General features: G+C 41.5%; 5 protein-coding genes across 6 annotated transcripts in view; 2 read left to right on the forward strand and 3 right to left on the reverse strand.

Annotated features, from left to right (window-relative positions):
* Nucleotides 1–79: 79 nt before the first annotated feature.
* gga3b (golgi associated, gamma adaptin ear containing, ARF binding protein 3b) lies at nt 80–10,629 on the reverse strand. The gene is made up of 17 exons (XM_030736142.1): nt 10,563–10,629; nt 9,235–9,319; nt 9,053–9,128; nt 8,870–8,968; nt 8,668–8,791; nt 8,482–8,585; nt 8,265–8,345; nt 8,023–8,160; nt 6,813–6,894; nt 6,604–6,729; nt 6,280–6,519; nt 6,016–6,098; nt 5,795–5,931; nt 5,335–5,621; nt 5,047–5,216; nt 3,237–3,347; nt 80–2,519 (listed from the first exon to the last, which is right to left on the reverse strand). Exons 1-17 carry the CDS (start codon nt 10,600–10,602, stop codon nt 2,409–2,411), a joined length of 2,094 nt encoding a protein of 697 aa, XP_030592002.1. The 5' UTR covers nt 10,603–10,629; the 3' UTR covers nt 80–2,408.
* Nucleotides 10,630–10,818: 189 nt separating this feature from the next.
* On the forward strand, nt 10,819–13,611 carry mrps7 (mitochondrial ribosomal protein S7). The gene is made up of 5 exons (XM_030735990.1): nt 10,819–10,882; nt 12,404–12,595; nt 12,680–12,743; nt 12,831–12,998; nt 13,133–13,611. The coding sequence occupies exons 1-5, from the start codon at nt 10,839–10,841 to the stop codon at nt 13,352–13,354; spliced, it is 690 nt and encodes a 229-aa protein (XP_030591850.1). The 5' UTR covers nt 10,819–10,838; the 3' UTR covers nt 13,355–13,611.
* Nucleotides 13,584–17,499, reverse strand: mif4gdb (MIF4G domain containing b). Of its 2 annotated transcripts, none has more exons than XM_030735991.1 (6): nt 17,373–17,499; nt 16,636–16,754; nt 16,440–16,549; nt 16,152–16,307; nt 15,501–15,593; nt 13,584–15,075 (listed from the first exon to the last, which is right to left on the reverse strand). In XM_030735991.1, the coding sequence occupies exons 2-6, from the start codon at nt 16,712–16,714 to the stop codon at nt 14,848–14,850; spliced, it is 666 nt and encodes a 221-aa protein (XP_030591851.1). In that variant the 5' UTR covers nt 16,715–16,754; nt 17,373–17,499; the 3' UTR covers nt 13,584–14,847. The 2 variants fall into 2 exon arrangements, with proteins under 2 accessions (XP_030591851.1, XP_030591852.1); XM_030735992.1 differs by having other exon boundaries at nt 17,339–17,461.
* A 55-nt stretch (nt 17,500–17,554) lies between these two features.
* On the forward strand, nt 17,555–21,141 carry slc25a19 (solute carrier family 25 member 19). The gene is made up of 7 exons (XM_030735989.1): nt 17,555–17,818; nt 19,258–19,416; nt 19,715–19,870; nt 19,970–20,140; nt 20,402–20,582; nt 20,674–20,804; nt 20,893–21,141. The coding sequence occupies exons 2-7, from the start codon at nt 19,285–19,287 to the stop codon at nt 21,106–21,108; spliced, it is 987 nt and encodes a 328-aa protein (XP_030591849.1). The 5' UTR covers nt 17,555–17,818; nt 19,258–19,284; the 3' UTR covers nt 21,109–21,141.
* A 1,023-nt stretch (nt 21,142–22,164) lies between these two features.
* Nucleotides 22,165–23,853, reverse strand: part of pitpnc1a (phosphatidylinositol transfer protein cytoplasmic 1a) — a 75,411-nt gene continuing 73,722 nt past the window's right edge. Inside the window, exon 9 of the mRNA XM_030735972.1 lies at nt 22,165–23,378. Within this exon, the coding sequence (XP_030591832.1) occupies nt 23,068–23,378 (311 nt within the window). The 3' untranslated portion in view covers nt 22,165–23,067. The remainder of the gene's footprint in view (nt 23,379–23,853) is intronic.

A 23,853-nucleotide genomic window follows, 5' to 3' on the forward strand; every position in this document is an offset into this window, starting at 1 on the left:
ATCAGACTTTTTTTTTAAGGTAAATATCTTCAGAGCATCAAACAGCCATCCATGAAGACCTTTTATTTTTTTTCATGCAGTAAATAAATGACACATCATACCTCATATACAGTCCTAACACTCTCCCAAAATCTACATGTGACATTTTCACAGAACTTGTCATACACCAAACAGCAGGTACATTATTACATTACATAGTATGTACAGTAAACACACTTCTGTACATCCAGTATGATGAGCAGAGGACTATCAGAGATGGAATGCAGTGAATTCAAAGTGTTAGGACCCCCTTTATGTTCCATTGAGTTTATTTTAAACAAAATGTGTTTGCAATCATAAAGTCTCAGAAAGCATTTGGTGCCTTTGGTGTGGTGCTTCAAATTGTGGTTTGTTTGGTCCTGTTTGCTTCAATTACTGTTGAGACGTGTCTAAAGTCCACCTGTGGCAAAGTAAATGAATCAGACATTGTTTAGACAGGTGTGTACCTGTGTTGGCGTTTATGTAAGGTCCCACAAGTCATGCTGCACAGCAGAACCAAAAATAAAGAGGAAGTCTGATGAAACTGTTAACTGTTTAAAGCTTTGAGACGTCCCAGTTATTGTGAAAAAGAAGAAAAACAGTGAAACGACATTGATTCTGTTTTGTAGAGTTAGTTGTCCAACATTTGGGCTTCAGTCAGGGAGGTGGCTGTGAAGCCAAAGGCCACTAACAAGCTTGGATTTTCCTCAGCCTAGATTAGTGAACCTGCCATAAGGACAACCATCTCAGTAGCTTTTAATCAAGCATGTCAGAGCAGCAGCTTGGATGCCACACTTCACTATCAGCATTTGACAGCCTGCTTGTAGTTGCCAAATGGCATTTACAGTGTCCAGAGGGAGAGGAAAGGGGTACTCCGGTCTGGTTGGGAAAAGAATCCAAGCGTGACCTTTCTTTGAGAAGCAGGCCTGAAAGGATGAATGCATCCAAATACTATGGAAACTTGTTTCTGACACTGAAAAAATTTGAGATAACTCAAAATTTAAAGATATTTTCTCAATTTTGAGTAACTTTCTCAGAAGTTTGAGTCGTCAAGTTGGAATTTTGACTTATGAATGGCAAAAATGCTTTTCTTCCTTTCAGTGATGGAAACAAGCTTACATAAAACAGCGACACAAAGCCAAAAACAATGATTGTTTTTGTGCGTTGTAGCCAAAGCCAAGCTTTAAAGCCCACAGATCTGTCGAGAGATGTGAAGATGACGGCTCACAGATGCTCCCTATCCAGTTTAATGAGGCATCAGAGGATCTCAGTGAGGATCCGTGAACAAAAATATCAATTGTATCCACATCTTCAGTGTGGAGAAAGTGAAAGGGGTCTGAATAGTTCTGGAATCCAGTGTTGGGGAGGGTTGAGCCCACAGACGTATGAAAACACAGCTTCACTCCATCCCACTGCTGCACACTGGAAAGCAATCTGCTTAGTGACAGATTTAGATTCAGGTTGGTTCAGTTCACATTTTTTGGGTTGAGCGATCCACTGACATACTATGAACAGACAATAATAATTATGACAGAAATACTCCCAGTATTGAGCCTGGTAGGAGGGGAGTAAACAATTTTTTAATACAGAACAAAACTATAGATACCGACTAACTGAGAATCATTTACCTTCAAAAGAAAACATGAAAAAAAAACAAAAAAAAAAAAAACAGTGTTGGACTCATAACGGCAATTCTGCAATTCCATATTACCATCTAAGTGCTCTACCTTTCCTTCATAGCAGCTAATCTAGCACAGGGCGATATTAGCAACACAATTTAATCACACATACCCAAAATCCTGTTGGATAAAATAATCCTAAATATTCATCTCTCTATCTTTCTGCAGCGATCGTATGTAACTGAATCCTTCATATCAAGTTAATCTTCAACTCTCAGGATATATTCAAGTATAAATGTTCAACCACATGAATAAATAGAAGCACATCTGCCAGCTCAGGCTCTGCTAACTTCAAGGTTAGTTTCTTTTAAAATATTTGTTGCGATAAACCCAACATCTCAGTCTCTAATGCATAATTCATTGTACTTTCAAACTATTTCCTCTTCGGGAAAATGCATTAAAATATCTGTCAAAGCCTGTAAGCACCAAGGTTGCCTTACTTACTAGTATCTATCTTTGCTTTGTTAGCTATCTGCAGTAATGTGCAAGCACTGTATCAATAAAACCTTTAGTGTTTGCTTTTAACATCTCAGTAATAATAACATCCAAAACGTGACCCACTGAAAGGAATGTAAAGCTGAAGAGTGCAACTGAAATTAACAACCTTCCTTTTCCATCTCTCTGGGATGGATATGAACACACACACGCACTCACACCCCTTCATGGAGTATGAACCAGCCTGTCCCTGCTGAGTAGCCAGCCTGCACACTGCTATAGATGACCCCACATCTCTGGCGGGGGGAACTGGTCGACTTCTCCAACCTCATTGCATGGACGGTCTCCGAGAGTGAAAGCCATCTTGTAACGCAGGCGCACCTTATCCTGCGAGGACATACAAAGAACACGCAACCTTACACACTCCTGCAGAAGGTTTTGCGGCTCGGAAGATACACCTATGTGGACAAAAGTATTGGGCCACCTGCATATTACACCTATAGGAGCTTTTATGGCATCCCGTCTCAACTCCATTAATATGGAGTTTATACCCCCTTTGCACTTATAACAGCTTCCACTCTTCTGGGAAATCTGTGGAACAGTGATGCTGAACAAGAGGACCTGGCTCGCAATCTTTCCTCTAATTCATCCCAAAGGTGTTCAGTGGGGGTTGAGGGCAGGGCTCTCTGCGGGCCAGTCAAGTTCTTCCACACCACTGGAGCATGACTGCGCTGGGACAGAGTCATGCTGGCACAGAAAACTGTTCCCACAAAGTTGGAAAAGAAATTGTCTAAATGTTGCGGTAAGCTGAAGCATTAAAAATTCCCTTCCATGGAGCTGATCGTGGAGGGAAGAAATTTAAACTTCTGACTTGTTGCAGTGGTGGCATCCTATTACAGCACCACGCTGCAGTTCAGAATGACCCGTTCATTCACCAATGTTTGTAAAGACAGACTGCACAGTTAGGAACTGAAAACACTTGAACTCAAAGAATAAGAAGTGTAGCCCAATACTTTTGTCCATATAGTGTATGTACTACACTATATGGACAATATGTACATAGCTTCTATAGCACTAGGTTTTCAGTAGAATTATGTCATCTACCTTTGCTGGGTTGGCCAGCAGCATGATCTGAGTGATGGAGGCTGGAGGTAGAATGGGGTTAAAGGGTGCCAGTTCTGTTCCTGATGGGGGCTGCAACTTCACCTTCATTGACTGGTGGAAGATAAAAGGAGGAGTCAACATTGCTCTTTTATGCCTTTATTAGAGGATAGGTTCACAATTTTTCTTTGTGTTGCTGTGAGTGGCAAAGGGACATTTTGCATTGTAAACACTCAAGAGTGCTGAAGCCTCTCAGTGTTCATTCTCAGTGTGTGAGTATTGTTTCAAGACAGATCTGTGAATCTACCCTTTCACAAGTTGACAGAGAAAATTATCTTGAGGAAAGAGACTGAGCATGCAACAGACATTACAGGAGGAACACGAACTTACTACATTGTGGATTATCAACCACTATTAAAGTTTCTTTTGGTTAAAATAATTTACAAGAATTCCTTCCATCCATCCAGATGGATGGCCGGTTCACAGGGCCAGACCTCCCTCTCCCCAGCCACCTCCTCCAGTCCATCCAGGTCAACACTGATCTGTTCACAGGCCAGCTAAGGAATGCAATCTCTCCAGTGTGTCCTGGGTGTATTCCAGGGCCTCCTTCCAGTCAGACATGCCCGGAACACCTCACCCAGGAGGAGCCCAAGAGGTATCCTAGTCATAAGCTCAAACCACCTCAGCTGGGTCCTTTTGATGTGGACAGGTAGCGGCTCTAGGACTGAACTGAACTGAACTCCTCACCTTATCTCTAAGGGAGAGGCTAGCCACTCTTCGCAGAAAAGCTCATTTCTGTCACCTGGTTCAGCTGAATCACCTGAGTTGGCGATGTTTCTGGTGAGTCTGTTCACTTGATTCAGTGAAACGGTGCAATCAAACGACATAGGTGCAGTGTTTCCGGTAAGTCTCCGCTCTCACTCACTCGCTTTTTGTACTTAGCAGCAGCAGCTAGTCAGAGAGCTCACATGATCTGGGTTAATGGAGACCTCGGACTTGGATTCAGTAGGACTCATTAACCCAGGTGATTCAGGAACCAGCCAGCACTAATATAGACCAATCAGTTAAAACCACTGATACGTGGAGTAAATGTTGTAAATGTAAATGTCACTGATTATTCTTACAGTGCAATCCTCTGCAGGGAGACTTTGTTCCAGACCAAGAACACCACTCAGTGGCAATGGCATTCCCTGACATCAGCAGTATCCCCCCGCTGGACAATGCACCCTGACACGCTGCAAAAACTGCCAGGAACAAAGAGGCTGGTTGGGGCCCCCATGTGTGTGTTCATCAATGGGCCAGAGCTATTTTAATGGCAGGAGGAAGACCTACACAATATTAAGCAGGTGGTTTTAAGGTTATGGCTGATTGGAGTATAGTCTTGGAAAGTTTTTAAAGCTGTGGTAGGCATGTTTGGGGGTTGGGTGTGGATATCACTGGACAAAAAAACAAAACAAAAACATAATAACCATTCAGCGTATGAAAAAAGACGTGATTTGAAAGAGACCTAGACTGCTTTCAGGCTTAGGAAATTTGGACTTCAATCAAACCTCTTCTCATAACAAATCTCTTGATATAATAGAGATTATAAATAAAATAAAAGAGCAAAAAAGTCCTTTTGAAGCCAAAGATCAACACTGACTCGTGTATGAATCCTGTGGATGGAGGAATTTAAAACAGAACATTTCTAGAGTTTTCCCGTGATAGTTCAGGAAGCAAAATATGTAATGAATCCATCACAATGCAGGACCTAATTAAAAGCAAACACTAGGTAATATTTACAATGAAAACACAGAGAAGTTAATGTCTTTACCTTGGGAACAGCAGCTTGTAGGACCACACTATGAACAGGCAGGGGTGCTGTATTAAGCATTGACACCACCATTACCAACACATCAGGCCTCCCGGGGGGACAATCAGAAGCAAAATTGAGCAGCACACGAACACCGTCCTTATCATATGCAGTCACGGGTAAGACTTTACCTGAAGACACACAAAGAACAGCCAGTCAGGAAGAGGCAGGCATGAACTACCCTCTGAGGTGGCGAATTAGATGCCCAGCACTCCATGTTCCTTTTCTCCCTTTCTTTATTTTTCTTACTTGGTCTGATGGCTTCCAGAGGAACGTGCACATTGCTCAGGGAGATTTCATTGGCTCTAACCGGGCTGCCCTGGAGTGGAGGGTGGCAAGGGGACAGAGAGCGGAACAGCGGACTTCCTGGGGCCGAGTCGAGGCTATGGGCCTTCATATGGGACAAGGCAGGAGAGCCAGGCATGGTTCCCTGGAGAAGAGATGCCGAAGAGGGAGAACCCTGCACAGGAATGAGAGGCGGTCCTGCTGCAGGAACTCCAAAGCTGTTTCCTCTGGCCATCTTCTGGTTGGACAAACTGAAAATGCCATTTAATAAATAATACATCCCTGTACTGTTCTTGAAAAATGATTCGATTAGGTCAGTTAAGGCAGATAAGAGCATCGACAGATTAGTGCTTTACAAGACAGAATCACAGAAACTTTGCTACTTTAAGAATTTGAAAAGTGGAGGGAAAAACAATCAGTATACCTCTTGTGATCTGAAAAGCCCATCATGGCCAGGTCCTGCAGGTTCTGTAGACTGCAGGTGGTGGCTGATTCAGCTGGCGGCACCACTGGACCTGAACAAGCTATACTGCCAAACATACCCATGCTTGCTGCTGGGGCCTGTGGAGGACAGGAGGAGATAAGATCATTTACGCTCCTGTTACACACTGGCTACATATCTGCAGTTAGGTATATTAGATGTACCTGCAAGGAATCCCACTGATCGGCGATTTCATCAAGCTTAGGTTTTGATTGGCTGCTCTGAGAGGTAGGGGGGTCATTTAGTCCTGGGAGAAGATGAAGGCATTCATCATTATGTTGTTTTTTTTTTCAGACTATCACAAGCTATAACAAAAACATGACTGTTAGATGGTTTTCTCAACTAATGCTTCACTTTAAAATTCACAGAAAAAGCATATTTCCAAAACTGTTCCTTTGATTCCATTAGACACACTGGGAATGTTCTACCAAGAGACAGTAGCTCATCATCCAGGAGAGAGAGTGCAGTAGAGGCCTGGTCGGCGGGGGGATGACTCGGGCTGCTGCTCTGGCTGCCGGTGAGGCGTTTGGGAGGAGGCGGCAGGATAGGGATCGGGGTCACTGTGAGATCAGTAGAGATGGGCTGTGAGGAGTGGGACGGAGGGGCAGCAGGCTGCGGAGGGCTCGGAACATCAAGGCCGGCGAGGTCAATCAGTGTATCTGTGATTTCTGCTGAGTGACAGAGATATAAACTGAATCCAATTAGATACAAAAGGGCAATCAAGGTTTTTTTAAATGAAAAACATCTCTCACCGCTCTCGCTGTGACCAGCTGTAGATTGAGGTTCTTCGCTGTCGCCGTTGATTGGCTGCCCCTCAACAATCTTCTTATAGGAGCTGATGACTTTGGACAGGTCGTCGCTGGCCTGGAGGATGTCACCTGGGGATTCAGAGGTCAGTGTTTACAGATTTTACACAGTGACATGACACACAAAAAGTGAATAATTGATTGCTTAGACAAACCTAAACTGGTGTCATTGTCCTCTGTCTCAGTGGCCATTTTGAAAGCGGCTCGCCTCAGCTTGTCACAGCGCTCGTAGAGCTCCTGAGAGGTGATACAAAGGACGTGTTGTATGGTTAACATGAACATGGTTAACATTTGGCACCAGCTGCTGTGTACCAGTGCAGTTGGAATCTCCACAGACATCAAAGAATTTTATATCAAATAAAAAACATTAGGTCCAAACAATATTTTATCACCAACACAGTATATTCAACACAAAGCAAAATAATAAAGCAAATTACTCATCTGTGAAATAAGAATATTACTCTATCTGTGCCATTGAATACCCAATTGAAAAGGTCTGCTACAGTGTTTTCCATTTTCTGTTTGTAGAATAAAAAAGTAGATCCTGTTGTACTGTATGCGCATTTCCTGTGTGCAGGGACCAAGCAGCAACCTCCTTGAAACCGCCTCTATAACTGAAAACAAATGCAAAGTACCAAAAACTGCAGTTCCTCAAATGGCCACTTCAGGCCCGCTCCGAAAGAGAGACAATTCCCATATTTTTAAAATTTCCAACTTTTTTGCATTCTCTATAGATAATTTCCCCCTTCTTGGCAACTGTATGAGGGATGAATTTTTATAACTCACATGTTTAAATTGCATTAATACCTAAAGTTACATTCATGTAAAAAAAGAAAGTTTTCATAGGACTCTATGCAGTCCTGTGACAAAACTAAGTAGACTACCGGATTCAGTAGCTTGTAGAACCACCTTTAGCAGCAATAACTTGAAGTAATAATTTCCTGTATGACTTTATCAGTTTCTCATATTGTTGTGGAGGAATTTTGGCCCACTCTTCTTTACAACATTGCTTCAGTTCACTGATGTTTGTGGCGTTCGTTTATGCACAGCTCCCTTAATGTCTCACCACAGCATTTCAATCAGGTTGAGGTCTGGACTTTGGCGCTGTGTATTATAGCCAAATAAAACCCTTTTGGTCTCGTCTCCCCAAAGGACATGGCTCCAGAAGTGTTGTTTGTTTGTTCAGATACAACAACCCTAAGCCTAACCCTAACCAGAGCTCCACCTTCTTGTCCAATTATGGTCACTTGTGGCTCTAAAAAAAAATGGCAATGACCAAATTTAAATGGCAGCTCACAAACCAATAGGTGATGTCACATTGGCTGCCTCCATCTTTTGTATACAGTCTATGGTATGGACACACACCTTAATGATCTCCTTGTCTGAGTCAGTGGAAATGTCTTTATTGTAGTGGGACAGCATCTCAGTCAGCAACTTGACGTTGATGTTCACCTCCTCCAGTGTGTGCATTCGCTTTGTAACCTTCTGCACTCGCGCCTCATCCTGGCAAAAAGGAATAAAAGTGTCATGTGAGAAAAACAGTGCCAAGTACAAGAACAGATACCTGTGTTAAAAATTCACATTCAGAGGGCTCTGACATGTCTCACCTCTTTCACCATGTTTTTGATTAATCTGTTGGCTTCCTGAAGATCTTCGGGGTTTTTACTCCGGAGAAGCTCAGCAAGCAGCTACACAGACACAGACTTAAACATCAGTCTGCTTGTTATAATAGTAGAAATCCAAGATTTTCTAGTAAAAAGATTACCTATATTCACACTAAGACAAATGATTCCAATGAAATGAGGCAATCAATCTATCTCTCACCTTTCCCATGTCCTCATTGTCAAACACCGGATGTTTAGGTCGCGTTGGAGGAGAAGGAATCAGAGTCCTGTCCAGCGGTAACTCCGGGTCATGTGTCACGAGGCCTGTCAAAGAAAGCACGGACAGGACTGAGGAAAACGTAGCTTTACATACATTATGGTGATACTGATCCACATATGTACACACCCTGTCTCTTCAGTGTCTGGTAGGCTTCACCGATCTTGGTTTCACTGGGAAACGCGACAGTCCAGCTGTACAGCATTTCAACAATCTTTCTTTTCACCTTCTCAGGCGCACTGTCACCCAAGTACTGGAAATATAAAGCAATGACTCATTAGCCACTCAGCATGCATTTTATCAGCATGAAGCCTATCTGAAGACGCCTCACCTTTGGAGAAACAACTTTAATCAGCTCATTCAAAAATCGATATTTTCCGACTTCGTTGTGAAACCGTCTGCCACAGTTCTTCATACATGCCTCCAGTACCTGCCCACACAGTATTTATGTGAATAGTTGGTTCAGTAGTTCAGAGAAATGTGCTTGTTCACAGGTCTGTGCAGCATTTCTTACTGTCAGAGCTTGAAGAGCTTCCCATTCTTGCGGAGAGTGGATTTTGTGTACGAGCAGAGTTACAGCTATCTGGGGACTGCAAGAAAAAAAGGCAAGAAGGAAAAAATAAATCAATAAATAGGTTCCTATGCTGACTGAAGTAAGTTTTCTTTTCAATAAATAAATAAATGCATTAGACATACCCTTCCAATTCCTTGTTGATCTGATCACAGAAGCCGATTATGTACTCCCAGTCCTCTTGCCTGTTTGTTGGATGGGTGGCTTTATCTGTTAGAGAAAGAGAATTGCACCAACTAAACTGGTGTGTTCAAGGAGCATTTCCTATGCAACACATTTTATCAATGAATCAGAAAACTCCATATATAAACATAAAGGCTCCACATTTATTAAAAGCTGATTTATTTCAGTAATTCCATTCAAAAAGTGAAACTACTATATTATATTCATTCATTACACACAGACAGTTGACTAAAGTGCTGTACAAAAGCAACACAGTACATAAAACACAACATAACACAAGCATCAGTTAAAACAAAAACATAAAATAGTTAAAATAACATATCAGGACTCAGTAAAAGCCATGGAATAAAAGTGAGTTTTCAACCGGGTTTTAAAAATGTCAACTGTTGGGGAGGTCTTGATGTGAAGATAAACCTATGATCTACTGTATCAAAGGCAGCAGTGAGGTCCAAGGGTACTAACATTACAGAATCCCCCAAGTCAGTACTAGTTAGGAGGTTGTTCAGTACTTTTAAAAGAGCGGTTTCAATGCCGTGGTGAATTGTAAATCCAGATTGATATACTTCAGTAATATTGTTTTGATCTAAAAAAGTCCGGAGCTGAAGAAAAACAACTTTTTCCAGAACCTTAGAGAGGAAAGGTAGTTTGGAGATTGGTCTGAAATTGGATGAGATTGTAGGGTTTAGTATAGTTTAGTTTAGTCTGACTCGTGTGAGGATGAGGTTTCTTTAAATGCTTGCAAAACCCTAACCTGAAAAGCAGACGTCATATAATAAAACTGCAATATTTCTTTGATATATATGTATGCATATATATAGAATATATACCCATGTGAGTCCTGTGTGCTGAAACTGACAATGGAGTGACTGTTATTACTCCTCCTCTGTGTAATAACTGATGCATTGTCCACAGTTTCCAGTGCTGCTCATTCATCACCCACACCGATCTGTTTGTGCCCTGAAAGCTGCGCTCAGCTGTGCAGTGAGGGGGTAACTATGCGCGGAACTCCGTGCCTCTGCACAATCACTGCACGCACTGAGCTGTCACCGGCACAGACTGTGTTTATTACAGCTCTCCACCCATTCAGCTAAACATGCAGACACTGGTTGGACTGACAGCCTGGATCTCTGCTCAAACTGCAGGAAAGCCGCTTTCGACGGGGCGCTGACAGCTTTTGCACACACTGATTTTCTCCCCCCGTCATCACGGAGCAACGCATCTAGCTAATTACAAATGCTATTTAATTAATAAAATGGGATTAATAACTCACTGAGCCAAGATTCAAGCGACTCCCCTTCCTGGTACGCCATAGCACTACAAACATCGCGTGATGTCACCGGCGTGTGTGCGAGTGTCCGAAAAAAAAATGGTCGGAATTATTTTCACAAAAAGACGCAACACCTACTTTTTAAAAAATAAACATATATCTTCTATTTTGACATTAAAATCTGTCAAATAAGCCCTCTTTTTGAAAGCAGCTTTTTTTATAAAGGCACCTGCGGTGGGATACTAACCCGGGGTCCTAACTGATGCTCACATTTTCAAGATGGCTACCTCCATCTCGGGATTATTAAAACCCTGGACACCGAGGTAAAAATGACTTTTATAAACATAAACACACACTTTAACAGGTGGTTTAGCGTTGTACATTATCCATACATAAGTGTAACTTTCGTGGCTACATAGCCAACTAACTAGCTGCAGTTTTAAAATCAAATAAGTCCCTGAAGGAGGTGAATGCACGGGGGCAGCGGTTATTATTATAACTTTGTCAGTTTTCACTGAGCAAATATGCTCACCGGCCAGTTTAGGTTAGGTACACCTGTTCAGCTGGGCTAATCAGCCAATCATATGTCATCAACTCAGTGCATTTAGGTATGTAGACGTGGTCAAGATGACCTGCTGAAGTTCAGACTGAGCCTCAGATTGCGGAAGAATGGTTGTTGATGCCAGACAGGCTGGTTTGAGTATTTCAGGGACTGCTGATCTGCTGGGATTTTCCACAAAACCATCTCTAGATCCAACAAAGATAAATTATCCAGTGCACAGCAGTTCTCTGGGTGAAAATGCCTAGTTCATGCCAGAGGTCAGAGAACAATGGCCAGACTGCTTGGAGCTGACAGGATATCAGCAGCTGATGGAGGCATTTTCTTGGCACACTTTGGGCCCCTTAGTACCAACTGACTATTGCTTAAATCCCACAGGCTGCCTGAGTATTGTTGCTCACCATGTCCATCCGTTTATGACCACAGTGTACCCATCTAATGATGGCTGCTTCCAGCAGGATAATGCTCCATGTCACAAAGTTTAAATCACTTACACTACTTACTTATTTACACTAAGAAGAAACTGAAAGAAAAACATGTTTTTTTTCTCTTGATTTTTTTTTTCTTGATTTAAAAAAGAAAAGAAAAAAGAAATAACAGAATTGTTGGTGACTGAATGTCAGAAATCGCTCATACACATAAATGGGAAAATGTTAGGAAAATATTTGATTTCTGACACAATTAAACATCTTGAATGTTAAATCAATTGTGGCTGCGACCTCATACTTCTGCTGTGTTTTGACAGCTTGTTTTTGTATTTATTCAGTGGTGCCAGTTACCGTCTGCTTGGTTTCTTTTGTTTTTAGTCTTGTGTTTTACAGAGGGGGGTTTTTCAAGGATCCCAATGCTGTCAAACCAATTGCCCTAAGGAGAAAAAAATGCCTGAAGTTGAAGTTAATATTTTGGTTTCTAAATATTATCAGAAAGTCTAAAAAGGAAACTATAAAATGATGAAAAAATGTAATGTACTTATTTACGTGACCATAGCAAAAAGAACACAGCAGTGCCACTTTTCAATCACTGCGGAAAAGGTTGCGATTGATTCCTTGTAAATGGACTAATCAATTAACCCTGTGAGGTCCACGTTATAATTGATGAGCCCAGGCCTAATCATTTGCTTTAGAGAAACACAAAAATAACTCGTTTGGTTTAAAACAAAAAAATCACCTGATCTGATAGAATAGGATTAGTTTGAGTTTCCTCATCAATTAAAAAAAAAAAAAAGTTCAGCACACATAAACTACCAGGTAACTTTGTGAAACTCTGCTCTGTCCTTTGTTTGCAGAGTGTTATTGGTGAGATGGAGCAGATACAACCCTTATTACCTGGAGCCCGAGGTCAGGAAGGAGGCCTACGGCCAACCGGAGACGGAGCTGAGTGCTGAGGAAAAGGAGCAGCGCGAGCTCAAAACCCTCAGACCCATCAAGGCAGCAACCAGCGGGGTCACTAGCTCTGTTTTCGATGACCCAGTTGTCAGGTAGAACTCACACTTGAGCTCACTACAACAGGAAAGATTTGTGCATCGGAATGTCAGATGATCATTTTTGGCTTTGTTTTTCAGTAAATTCATCAACTTGATGATGAAACATGGAAACAAGGTCTTGGCTAGAGAGGTCATGACACAGGTAAAAAAAACAAAAACAAGAAGCACAGATCTCAGCAGCAGTCTAGCGAGATAATAATTATTAAATGATCACTTGTTTTGTTTTTAGACACTGGAGAACATAAAGAAGAAGCAGGTGGAGAAGTTCCACAAAGCTCCTGAGGGGGAGAGAGATGCAATCGAGTGTAATCCCTACACCATCTTTCACCAGGCTCTGGAGAACTGTAAGCCTGTTGTTGGGCTGGCCAGCATACAGAAAGGTGGAAAGTACTACCAGGTCAGTGACAGCCTCCACAATTTGAAAATGGGATGCATCAGTTGTCTTTGGCTTTCAGAAGCTTTTGCTGATCTTGTACCACAAAACATTAAAGGTGACTAATTACATTCCTCTTGACCTCTGACCCCACCTAGGTTCCCATTCCCCGTACGGACAACAGGCGGCGGTTCCTTGCCATGAAGTGGATGATCACGGAGTGCAGGGATAACAAACACAGACGCACGCACATGTATGAAAAACTCTCCCAGGAGCTGCTGGCGGCCTTTGTCAAAGAGGGCAACGTGATCAAGAAGAGGTACGAGCTGCACAAGATGGCCGAAGCCAACAGAGCGTACGCTCACTACCGCTGGTGGTAGAAAGGAGCGAAACGGCGTCGACTGAAACCTGCAGATTGACGGACTGAACAGAAGTCAAATCGCAGCTGCTCAAAGCGTTAAGACATGAAAATGAGTTGGACTGTAAGAAGTGCTGGCGGAGAGATGAAACGCGTATAAAGAACTGAACATGGCTCACTGTCACTTTTCTATTAAGGAAGCTGTACTGTGTACAACAAAGTGTGATGCATCTGCAACAATAAACACAAAGTAAATAAGAAAAGGGTTTATTAGAACAAACTTTCATTTAATGCACAACCCAACCATAAAAAAGAAAACTAATGCAAAAGTGTAATAAAATATTGATGCATGCTACAGTCAGGTCTGTGGAGTCATTAAATGATTTAGTTAAGTCCTTGTTTGACTCGTTACAGCTTGTTTAACACACAAACATTTTTTCTCAGCAGGTTTTATTACTTTGGCCCAAGAATATGCTAACAAACACAAAGGCGGAATATTAAGTCTCCCAATTTGGGGAGACAAAACACTGCGAGCCGCCTTTCATTAAATTCTGTTTTTTTTTTTCATTGTCAGACTGCCTTAAAAGTCAAATTTTGACACACATTCTGTGTGTGTTTCACAAATTTAATATTTCAACAGCAGGACACTGAACCTGTGAACTTGCACCTGACTGAACTCCTGAAAACCATCACAGAGTATCAAAGTTTACCAAACAGTGTTGCTGGTGTGAAGAGAAGTTAAATATTTTTGGAAAATACTTTTATATTAGCTTTGCATTCATAACTAACCCGCAAATATATATAAAGGGAAAGAAAACACAGACTCCTCTAGCACCTCAAACACTAATTAACATTTCAGTCTTTATGGAGTCGTCCCTACTGCGTGATGGTATTTGTGTTATGTTGGCACAGCTTGCTTAACAAAGTTTTTATATCAAGAAATCTGAAGTGTCCTCAGAAAAATAACATTAACAAAAAATAAATAAATCCCTGAATTAAGACTCTGCCAAACTGATCAGTAACGGGAGCCTCACAGGACAAAGCAGGAAGAAATTCTCTCAAAAGCAATTTAAAACCTATTCAAAATTTTTACACTAAAATGTCTAAATAATCAGATCAGGATTCATCTGACTGGAATGTCTTTTGGATTTGGTAAATTTAAGTTGAAATACTCAAAAAAAGGAATGCTAGAAAGATTAAAAATGTAAAGCGTCAGCTCCTCTAGCTGCACCAAACTTTAACACAAACTTCTTTGAAACAAAGTGTACCTGAAAGTGGCTAAACCTCGTTAACTGAACCTCAGCTCCTCATGACCTATTGCACATTCCACATCCACAGCACATTTCAGGAATATCGTATTAGTCTTTTTAGAAAAATCTCCATCTTCTCAAACTCCTCCTCCGATTGCCTGGAAGATATCGCCATCTATCATCAAAAAGCTGGTTTTATAATCAGTGGTGATTAAGAGGAGGTGTCCAAGGTGCTTGAAAGCTCTGATGCTCAGTGCCTTGTGTCCTAATCAGCTATTTCACTGTAGTAATACTTGTGAGCAGTGCTGCTGAGCATCCAACCTCCGGCTCTAAACTCCAGGATCTCCAGCAGCAGCAGGCGGGCCATGGAGGTGAGGCCCTCCTGGAGCAGAAAACCATCCCGCAGCAGGAAGAACAGCTCGTCCATCCGCTGACTGTTCATCTTCTCCAGCTGCTCTCCAATGCGATGGAGTTGCAGCACTAGACAGTCCACCTGTGGAGGAAGGTGGAAGAGAGACACCTCAGTAAAAATGGGCATCACACTATAGGGGAAAATGATGGTTCGGTGGTGGTGGTGGTAATCTGGCAGTAGCTGTGGTTAGGGGTTAGCTGGATCATTTTAGCCAAGGATCTTTGGCCAAAATGCAATCTTGAAAGCTTCTGCAATCATGTGATGATTATTTAGTTTTTTTATTTGCATTTTTAGATTTATATGCATTTATAGTCAGAAAAAAACCACCCCGTGGAACAGTAAGTACATTGACTGGCTATACTGGAAACCACAAAAAACAGTGCCCCAATCAGTCAAATCTACCCTCATGTATGGTGTCTGTGATAATACATGAGGAACACCACTATAGCACTTTTACACTTAGGGGCAAAGCATTGAACAATGCTTTCACTAGATCTCTTCCTCACCTCTTCCTCATTCATTAGAGCGTCTGGTTGGCCCAATCTCATCAGGCAGTCGTACACAGGATGGACCAGGGCCACCATTGGCATGTTGTTCACCTAAGACACAGAGTGCAGCGTCTTTACAGCAGTTATCAGCGTAAACCAATGAGGAAATAAGTCCTTAATTGTTATTTCTCTTTTACAAAACAGAGGGTTGAGTAGCATTACTATTAAAAAAAAAAAAAAACAGAAAAATGCCAGCGGCTCTTAGCAAGGATGAAATCTGAGTATGCTAGGATCACACCTTTCAGGCTCATCTTTCTGCTGCAGATAAATAAACTGCTTACTACATGATATACGTGTAGTAAGCAGATTTCAGAAGCAACATGAAAAGCATGTGTTCAAATTTTAGTAGTTGTTTCAGGACACTTAAGTCTGCTCCAGTGATAATAATGGACGCCACAAATGCAGTTGTATGAAGTTCCTGCTGTGTGGACATACAGAAAAAAAAAGGAGGATGTCCTCTTAACAAGGACAATAACAAAGTTCCTCCAGTTTAAAACTACATCATGGAAAGAAAGATGAAAGAAAATGCTTTGATCCAGAGTGATTTAACAAAGCTGCTTTGTGTTTCCCTTCCTAAATCTAAATACTCAAACTCTCTCTGGCACTTACTTTGAGGTAGTCAAAGATGTTGCAAATGAATGTGACATAGCACACCCATTCCTGCAGCGAGCGTGCCCTCATGTCCTCGCGGTCTTTAAACTCCTGCTGGAGCCGGTTCAGCAAGTGCCTCCTGAACACGTTCCCGTTGCTCTGCTTGGCTTCAGCCTGCAGAAAGTGTCCAAGGCAGAGAGTGGAGGGAGTGGAGACAAAAAGTCAGGAAACACATGTGGTAGGTTAGTCAATTTAAGAGCCTCCTGTTGCTTGAATGTAATATATAGTTGGGACTTTGGGACTGACCTGCACTATAGTGTAGCAAATACGCCCAGCCTCTTTGCTGAACACGTGATCCTTCAAAGACTGGTCCACAATGACACTGGAAACCTTCTCTAGGTTCACTGAAGTTGGATCTGAAAAACAGAGGATATGTTTAAGTCATTATTTTGTTTTTTAACAACATTCAAAAATTACAGACATGAATGAATTAAACGCTGACCTTTCAAGGCTGTTTTTAGTAACATCTGTGTGTCCAGGTCAAATGACTGGATCTTGTAGTCTTCAGCAGAGTTTTCCATTACAGATACAAGTAAACAAATCACACGCGTGGGCTGTCACCTGTGGAGATCGGGCAGTTACTGAAGGTGTTTTCATACAGAAAACAAAGTTTTTCAAACACAGATCAAAGCTACAGCCTGAGACATCCGGGCAGTTTTGGTGACAACAATACATACAAAATCCTGTCCAGTCATCAAATTGGTTGCCCCCCCGGCCGCAGCTCATTCACTGAGGGATACGGGGGGGGGGGGGGGGATTACAACCCAAGTCAGCTAAAAAGTTCACCGAACAGCCACCCACAAGTGGAGCCAAGTTCCCTTTAACTTGTGAGATATGACACACCAATGTTACTTCTATATCCATTCCGAGTAGGTAACGATAGTTTAGTGCAACCGCACTTAAAGTTTCGTCTAACTGTACTTTAGGATCAATGTCGACACAGTTTCGCTACTTTGTTTTCAACACAATAATATCTGTCGTTACAGGCATTGCAGAAACCTAACGTTAACGGCTAACAGTAACGCTAACGAATCAGAGTGGAGTTTAATACCCAGCATATACTAGCGTTACAACTCGCCCGCTAAACGACGCAAACGGGTAAACACCTCGCAGAACTGAAAGAAAGTAGTGGTTAAACAATTTACCTAAAACTGGAGGATAACTGTGTGGAAATGATACCTATTTAACGCCAATTCGTCGCATGTAGGTTCAGGTAGAGGTAAGCTTGGGCGGGCGTTCCTCGACGCAACCTTTCGAAGCTGAAGCAGCAACAGAAAGATAAGTCCGTCCTCTTAGCTTCGCCGCATGCTTTTCGCCTAACCCAAAGTTAACGTAAATGAGTGCATTTGAATTGACCGATAAGTCCCCATTTTTATAAGAATGACGCCTGCATACAGTAGAGATGCTAAGCCTTACAGTAAAGAGTATGAGCTTTAAATGGTTGTTTGGCGCGTTTGACATGGCAGTGACTTATCTTGATGTGACATTTCTTCTTTGGAGGCGCTTCCGACCCGGCAGTAATATTAGGAGCGTACTGGCAAATAGTAAAATCCTGTTCCTGTCCTACTAATTTTGAACTGAACGCGTTAACGTTCATTGCTGGGGCTAATGTGGTATTTATGAAGGTAAGGTGATATTTATCTGCTTCTGTTACATTACAGCTGGTTTACAACGTGAACACCTGCTTTGTTTTTAGCTTAGCTTAGCTTAGTTTGTCCCAAGGTCCCACTGTATGTCCTCAACATGTCGTTTGCTACTCTACTGGTCTTTACAGTATTTAAATATTGTATTATACTACAGAAAATGGTGACCATGAAGGAAGATGAGCCACGAATGAACTCTTAACGACACTCGAATGACGTAAATGTTATGTCATGTAACAGCTGCTGAGCAAAAGTGTTGAGCCACCCTTCGCTACTTTTGCTTACAAAGATCCAGACTTATTGCATTTATGTTTAATGGTCTTGAGCAATAGTTTCTTTGGTCTTCTAAATGTTTATTTTTTGTTCGTTAAGCCACTTAACACTGACGTATGAATCATTCAAGAATAAAAAAGGTGCCAGGGCTAACAGTTTGACAGGTGTAAAATTGTATTTTTGCATGGACAAGGTAATTCCCAAAGAGCTATTAGTTGAAAACTTGACTTATCTCTGCATGGAGTGAAGTGTGTCCTTCAAAAAAATGAGGGAACTGGTCAAGTGGAGGACAGGTGAAAATGTGGTACACCAAAAAAAAAAAAAAAAATCTACAGCAGGTGAACAGTATCTTAAAGTCATGTCCTTTAGAAATGGTAAAATATCCAGCAAATCGCTGACACAGCACCCGAGAGATGCATCTGGTTCTTCAATTAATCTGACTGAATCACTGAAGCCTCATTAAAAATGGTCTCAGTGGAAGGGTGGCTGTCAAGAAGCCATTCTTAAGGGAAACAGGGAGAAAAGGCTGAGGTATGCCAAGTTACACAAGAACTGGACTGGAAATCAGTGGCAACAGGTGACATGAAAATGATCCCAAACACACTACCAGTGCACTAAAAGCATACCTGGATAGGAAAACATATAGTGGACCACTATCAGTCATGGATTAGCCTCCACAGAGCTCAACCTTATTGAAGCAGTGTGGGATCAACTTGACAGAGAACTGAATAAAAGGCAGCCAACATCCAAAGAAGAGTTTTGAATGTCCTCCAAGAAGCCCAGAGAACTATTCCTGAAGACCACTTAAAGAAATGAGAAGAAAGTTGCCTGAGAAAGTTAATATTGTATTGGAGAATATTTTGCACAGTACTGTAAATAGGCCTGTTGTTCCACCCCCCAAAAAAAACAAACTGTAATATTTTCTAGAAGAATATTAATAGATTTTAATAACACCACCCATTTAACTGTTGTTAAAAGTAACAAGATAAACACTCAATACTTTTTTTTTTTTTATAAACAAGATTGTATATACAAAACAATATAATTTTATGAAACATGCACTTCAGCTTATCTATTTGAACCTGGATAAAAGCTTGTTTTTAATTGAGTTATACTGAAAAAAAGGGTTTGGCCATTTCTGTCATTAGTTTCTAGAAACCTGAGGCTGTGGAGACATGGTGGGCTATGACCCTGGTGCTAAGGGTGCACCTCTCTCCCCAGAAGAGGCAGCCCTCGCTGGTTCAGCTGCTGGGATGGTCACCAGAGCCCTCATCAGTCCTTTTGATGTCATTAAAATTAGATTTCAGGTAAGGATGAATACTTGATGTATGACATGTTGTATGCAGGTGGTGAGAGATGAGAGCACAGTGAGGATTCATGCTGACTACAGTGAAGTAGCAGCTGTGACCTTCCATAGTTTCTTCAGAAACTAAACTTCATACACGTATAGGTAAACCGTGTGTAACAATTTGCATTCAGCTCCACACTGTCCACATTTATCTATATTTAAAATTTAAAAAAACTTAATCTCTTTACAGAAATGGGAATTTAGAAGTTCAAACGATGCTGTGTCCTGTGTTTTTTATCAGTATTTTCCCTCAATAGTTACAGATAGAGCGAGTGTCTTCAAAAACACCAGAGGGGAAGTACTGGGGCTTATTTCAGGCAACACGCTGCATTCATTCAGAGGAAGGACTGTCTGCTTTCTGGAAGGGCCACATCCCGGCACAGCTCCTCTCCATCTGCTATGGGGCTGTCCAGGTACAACCTGCAAACTGTGAACTGCATGTTGACCCAAACCATTATGCTTCTCTACACCGTCTCAACAATGCAGTCTCTTTTGTTGTGTGTAATTTGCAGTTTGCCAGTTTTGAGTTTCTGACCGAGATGGTCCATAAGACGACGGCGTATGACAGCCAGACAGCAGGAGTTCACTTCATCTGTGGTGGCTTGGCAGCCTGCTCTGCTACAGTGGTTTGCCAGCCTCTGGACACACTGCGGACACGCTTCGCAGCTCAGGGAGAACCCAAGGTGGGACACATCATTGCTGATAGTGTGGCTGTCAGTTTTTGACAGAATCAACTCGTAGTAAAGATTTTTTTTTTTTTTTTTTTTTAAATAACCCCATATCCAGAAAAGGTCAGGAGAATGTGTAAAATGTAAATAAATAATTAAAGACCATCTCAAAGTCTTACTATTAAATATTAATGAAGCATGTTAAATATTTTGTGTTTCCTGCCTTAGGTAGAAGCATTTGCTATAAAGTGCTGAAAACCCATCTTATCTTTCCAGGTGTACAGGAACCTACGACATGCTGTGTTTACAATGTGGCACTCAGAGGGAAGTCTGACATTTTACCGTGGACTGTCACCAACACTCATTGCGGTGTTCCCATACGCTGGACTGCAATTCTTCTTCTACAACGTCTTTAAAAAGTTGTTGACTCCACCGCCCAAAGCTGGGAACTCGGGAGGTGAGTGGAAACTCTTAGTCCTGCGAATTATAGCGCAGTATTTAGATAGTGTTCAGTTTAGATTCCTTCACATTTTAAGTCTCTCTTCAAGGAAACCTAAGAAGCCTGGTCTGTGGGAGCGGAGCCGGAATGATCAGCAAAACAATCACATACCCCTTCGATCTGTTCAAGAAGAGACTGCAGGTGGGGGGCTTTGAAGCAGCCAGAGCTCACTTTGGAAAGGTAAGCTCCTCTACAGCTTGTTTCACCATGTTAGAGCACATTCTCTGGGTCTCACGTGGAAGCATTGGCTTCTGTCTGTCCTGCGCAGGTGCAGAGCTACAGAGGCCTGCTTGACTGCATGGTTCAAATAGCCAAAGAGGAGGGCTTCCGAGGCTTCTTCAAAGGCCTGTCACCTAGCCTTCTGAAAGCCGCTCTGTCAACAGGCTTCACCTTTTTTTGGTATGAATTTTTTGTGAATGCCATGCGTAAAATTGAGGAGAGACAGAAAACAAAGGCCTTCACCAAAGACCTCAACAGAAGATAAAAAAAAAAAAAAAAAAAAAAGGCGGGGGAAGCAGCACACGCAATCACGCACAATGGAAACGAACTTATGCCTTGTTGTTTTCTTGCACTGAACAAATGTCAGCTGGGTCACTATCATATGTCTCTGTCATATTTATATATCAGGATGGGAAAAATAACTTCATTAATTGCTGTTTTTGTTATCATTAAAGTGTGTGATGTAAAAGTGCTGTTTTATTTTTTTTAACATGTATTTAAACTGGGATTTCAAGGTTTGTGAGTCTTTGCTTAAAAGGATAACTGTTAACATTGTATGTTCAAACTGAACTTTGCGCACTTTTGAGTCATTTTACACAAACTGACTTCTGGTCATTAAACTGCAAATAGAGACTGCAGCAAAATTTAGCTTTGGGAATTGTGGTTTGGTTTTGTGTGCAGAAAAAGACAAAACACATTTATTGTATTGTATACTATGGAGGACAAAACAGCTATGGGTGTGGGAGACATTACTTAATGAGAGTTTAGTTTCTGCTAAGTTAAACCTATAAAAGCACTTGTGCCGACATGTTGAGCTCTTTGAAGTTGTTACTTTTTTCAATAAAGTTTTGATTAAGGAGGTGTTTGTGTGTCTACTGCATAAATACTGACCATGCAGTCATAATAGTAAAGGATGAAGATGTGGGTGTGAATCATATCTTTTGACTCGTTTTTTTTTTTTTTTTTTTTTTTTAAATATTGGAGTTTGGTATATGTTTTGCAACATTATTTGGCTGCATTTGCATACAACTCTAAAGTAAAACTTTAGGAGTTGCAACATGTGCAACATCTTTTTTATTTATTTATTTTTTACATTTTATAATACTTAGAAAATGACCAGAAAGTATGATACGCCTTATCAGTGGGAAGACTTTGTTTTAGCAAATAAAACTTTGGAGTTTGGTTAGAAAAATAGTTTTAAATGAAAGAGGGTGTGCTTACATTTTCAGATATATATTAACAAACCTTTCACACAGTTACGGATGCAGCAGTATTTAGTTTAATTTACTGTATACAAAACCCATTAACAGTATGACAGTAAATGAACACAATAAAACCACAATGAAGTCAATATAACAGCAAAACAACACCACATGTCCAACTCTGTAAAAACTCCTATAAAACACAACATCACATACAAGGCTCAGGTAAAGAAAACATTCAGTTCACAAATATTTAGAAGCAGCCGCGGTAGTCAAGAATCATGCTGTTACATGAAGACGTCATAGCTGCTGAGATACATAACAGAAATGTAAGAACAGCTTCATCACTTGATATGATCTTTTTTGAATCAATCACATTTATATTGTTCATACAGTATATACAAGAATACACAATCACCATACGTCTGACTGTGAAAACCATAATACTCAACGGTTACAGTGGCCAACAAGAATCCCAACTACATAAATCAGTTAAGTCAATTAACAAAGCCGGAGATGTTTAAAGGTAAAGCAGAAAAAACAAACAAAAAAAATCAGAGTCTGCAAATGTTAAGTTTATGTGCACTGAGTCTCTACATATCTTTTCAACACACCCTGAGCTTGGATGAAAACAAGGTGACACTGTGGGATAAAACATCTTCAGGAATGTATGCTACACTCAGTCGGGCTAATTGGAATCCATACTGATTAATGAAAGGTGCAGGCTGGCTGTTTTCAAAGGAGAAGAGAAAGATGAGGAGCCTGCAGCTGCTTTTGTTGGACTCTCGCTGGGATTTACTACACCTTTACTCCTCGCAGGGCTTGCTGTGGATGCCCAGCTGTACCTGTAAAGGCAGTCTGAGTGCTGTTGGCTTTGCTGTAACACCGGCGAGTCGGCTGAGGGGCTGGGATCACCAGGACAGTCACTTCTTCAGCTGGCTGAGGGGGCATTGTAGGATGTGCTGGGCAGGCACCCTCTAATATGCAGGTCAGGGGTGTTTAACAATGGCACAGGCCCGCTCTCATTCTGGCTGCGGACTGGAGTTCCAGGAGAAAAAGCTTGGAAGCTTGAAGAGTGAATCCCTGCGGCCCGGATCCGGCAGGGTCAAGGTCTCTGGAGCTGACTTCTTCCTGGGCCGCTCTTTGGGCACTGACAGGAAATCAGGCGCTTCAGTGGAGAGGGGAGTGGACGGGGCGCTGTTGGGTCCGCTGCGGGTGCTCGATGGCAGGGGGGTCTCTGAGATGGAAATGGTAGGGGGGAAAGTGCCAATCTTTAGGTTGGTGGCTTCTTGTGTGGCACGCTCATACTCTCTGACTTCATCCATGGTCATGTCTGTTGGGTTGGAGCAGAGACATAAGAGAGAGACAAGATGGCTTTAGATGTGAATGCAGTTTGACATTTTAACTGAAACATTTCACTATTTCATGAAAAATATCAGCTCACATCTCAAAAACGTTAGGATGGGGGAAACAAAAGATTGTAAAAGTAAGTGGTACTAAAAATAAACAGCTGGAGGGACATTTTGCAGCGAATGAGGTTAACTGGCTACAGGTCAGTAACATGATTGGGTATAAAAAAGAGCATCTTAGAGAGGCAGAGTTTCTGCTTGCAGTCCAGAACTTTCACTAATTAAAAACAGTTGATGCATCATGAAATGTAAAATGTGACAAAGAAGATTTTTTTTTTTTGGTATTCTAAGGTGAGGTACAGGTATCTGTGTCTGTGCACTGTACCCATACAATCTATGGATGCATCCTGCTAAAAAAAAAACCAAAAAAAAAAACTAGTATTTAGCTGATAACTTAGG

Source organism: Archocentrus centrarchus, chromosome 8, assembly GCF_007364275.1.
Source record: "Archocentrus centrarchus isolate MPI-CPG fArcCen1 chromosome 8, fArcCen1, whole genome shotgun sequence".
Taxonomy (NCBI): domain Eukaryota; kingdom Metazoa; phylum Chordata; class Actinopteri; order Cichliformes; family Cichlidae; genus Archocentrus; species Archocentrus centrarchus.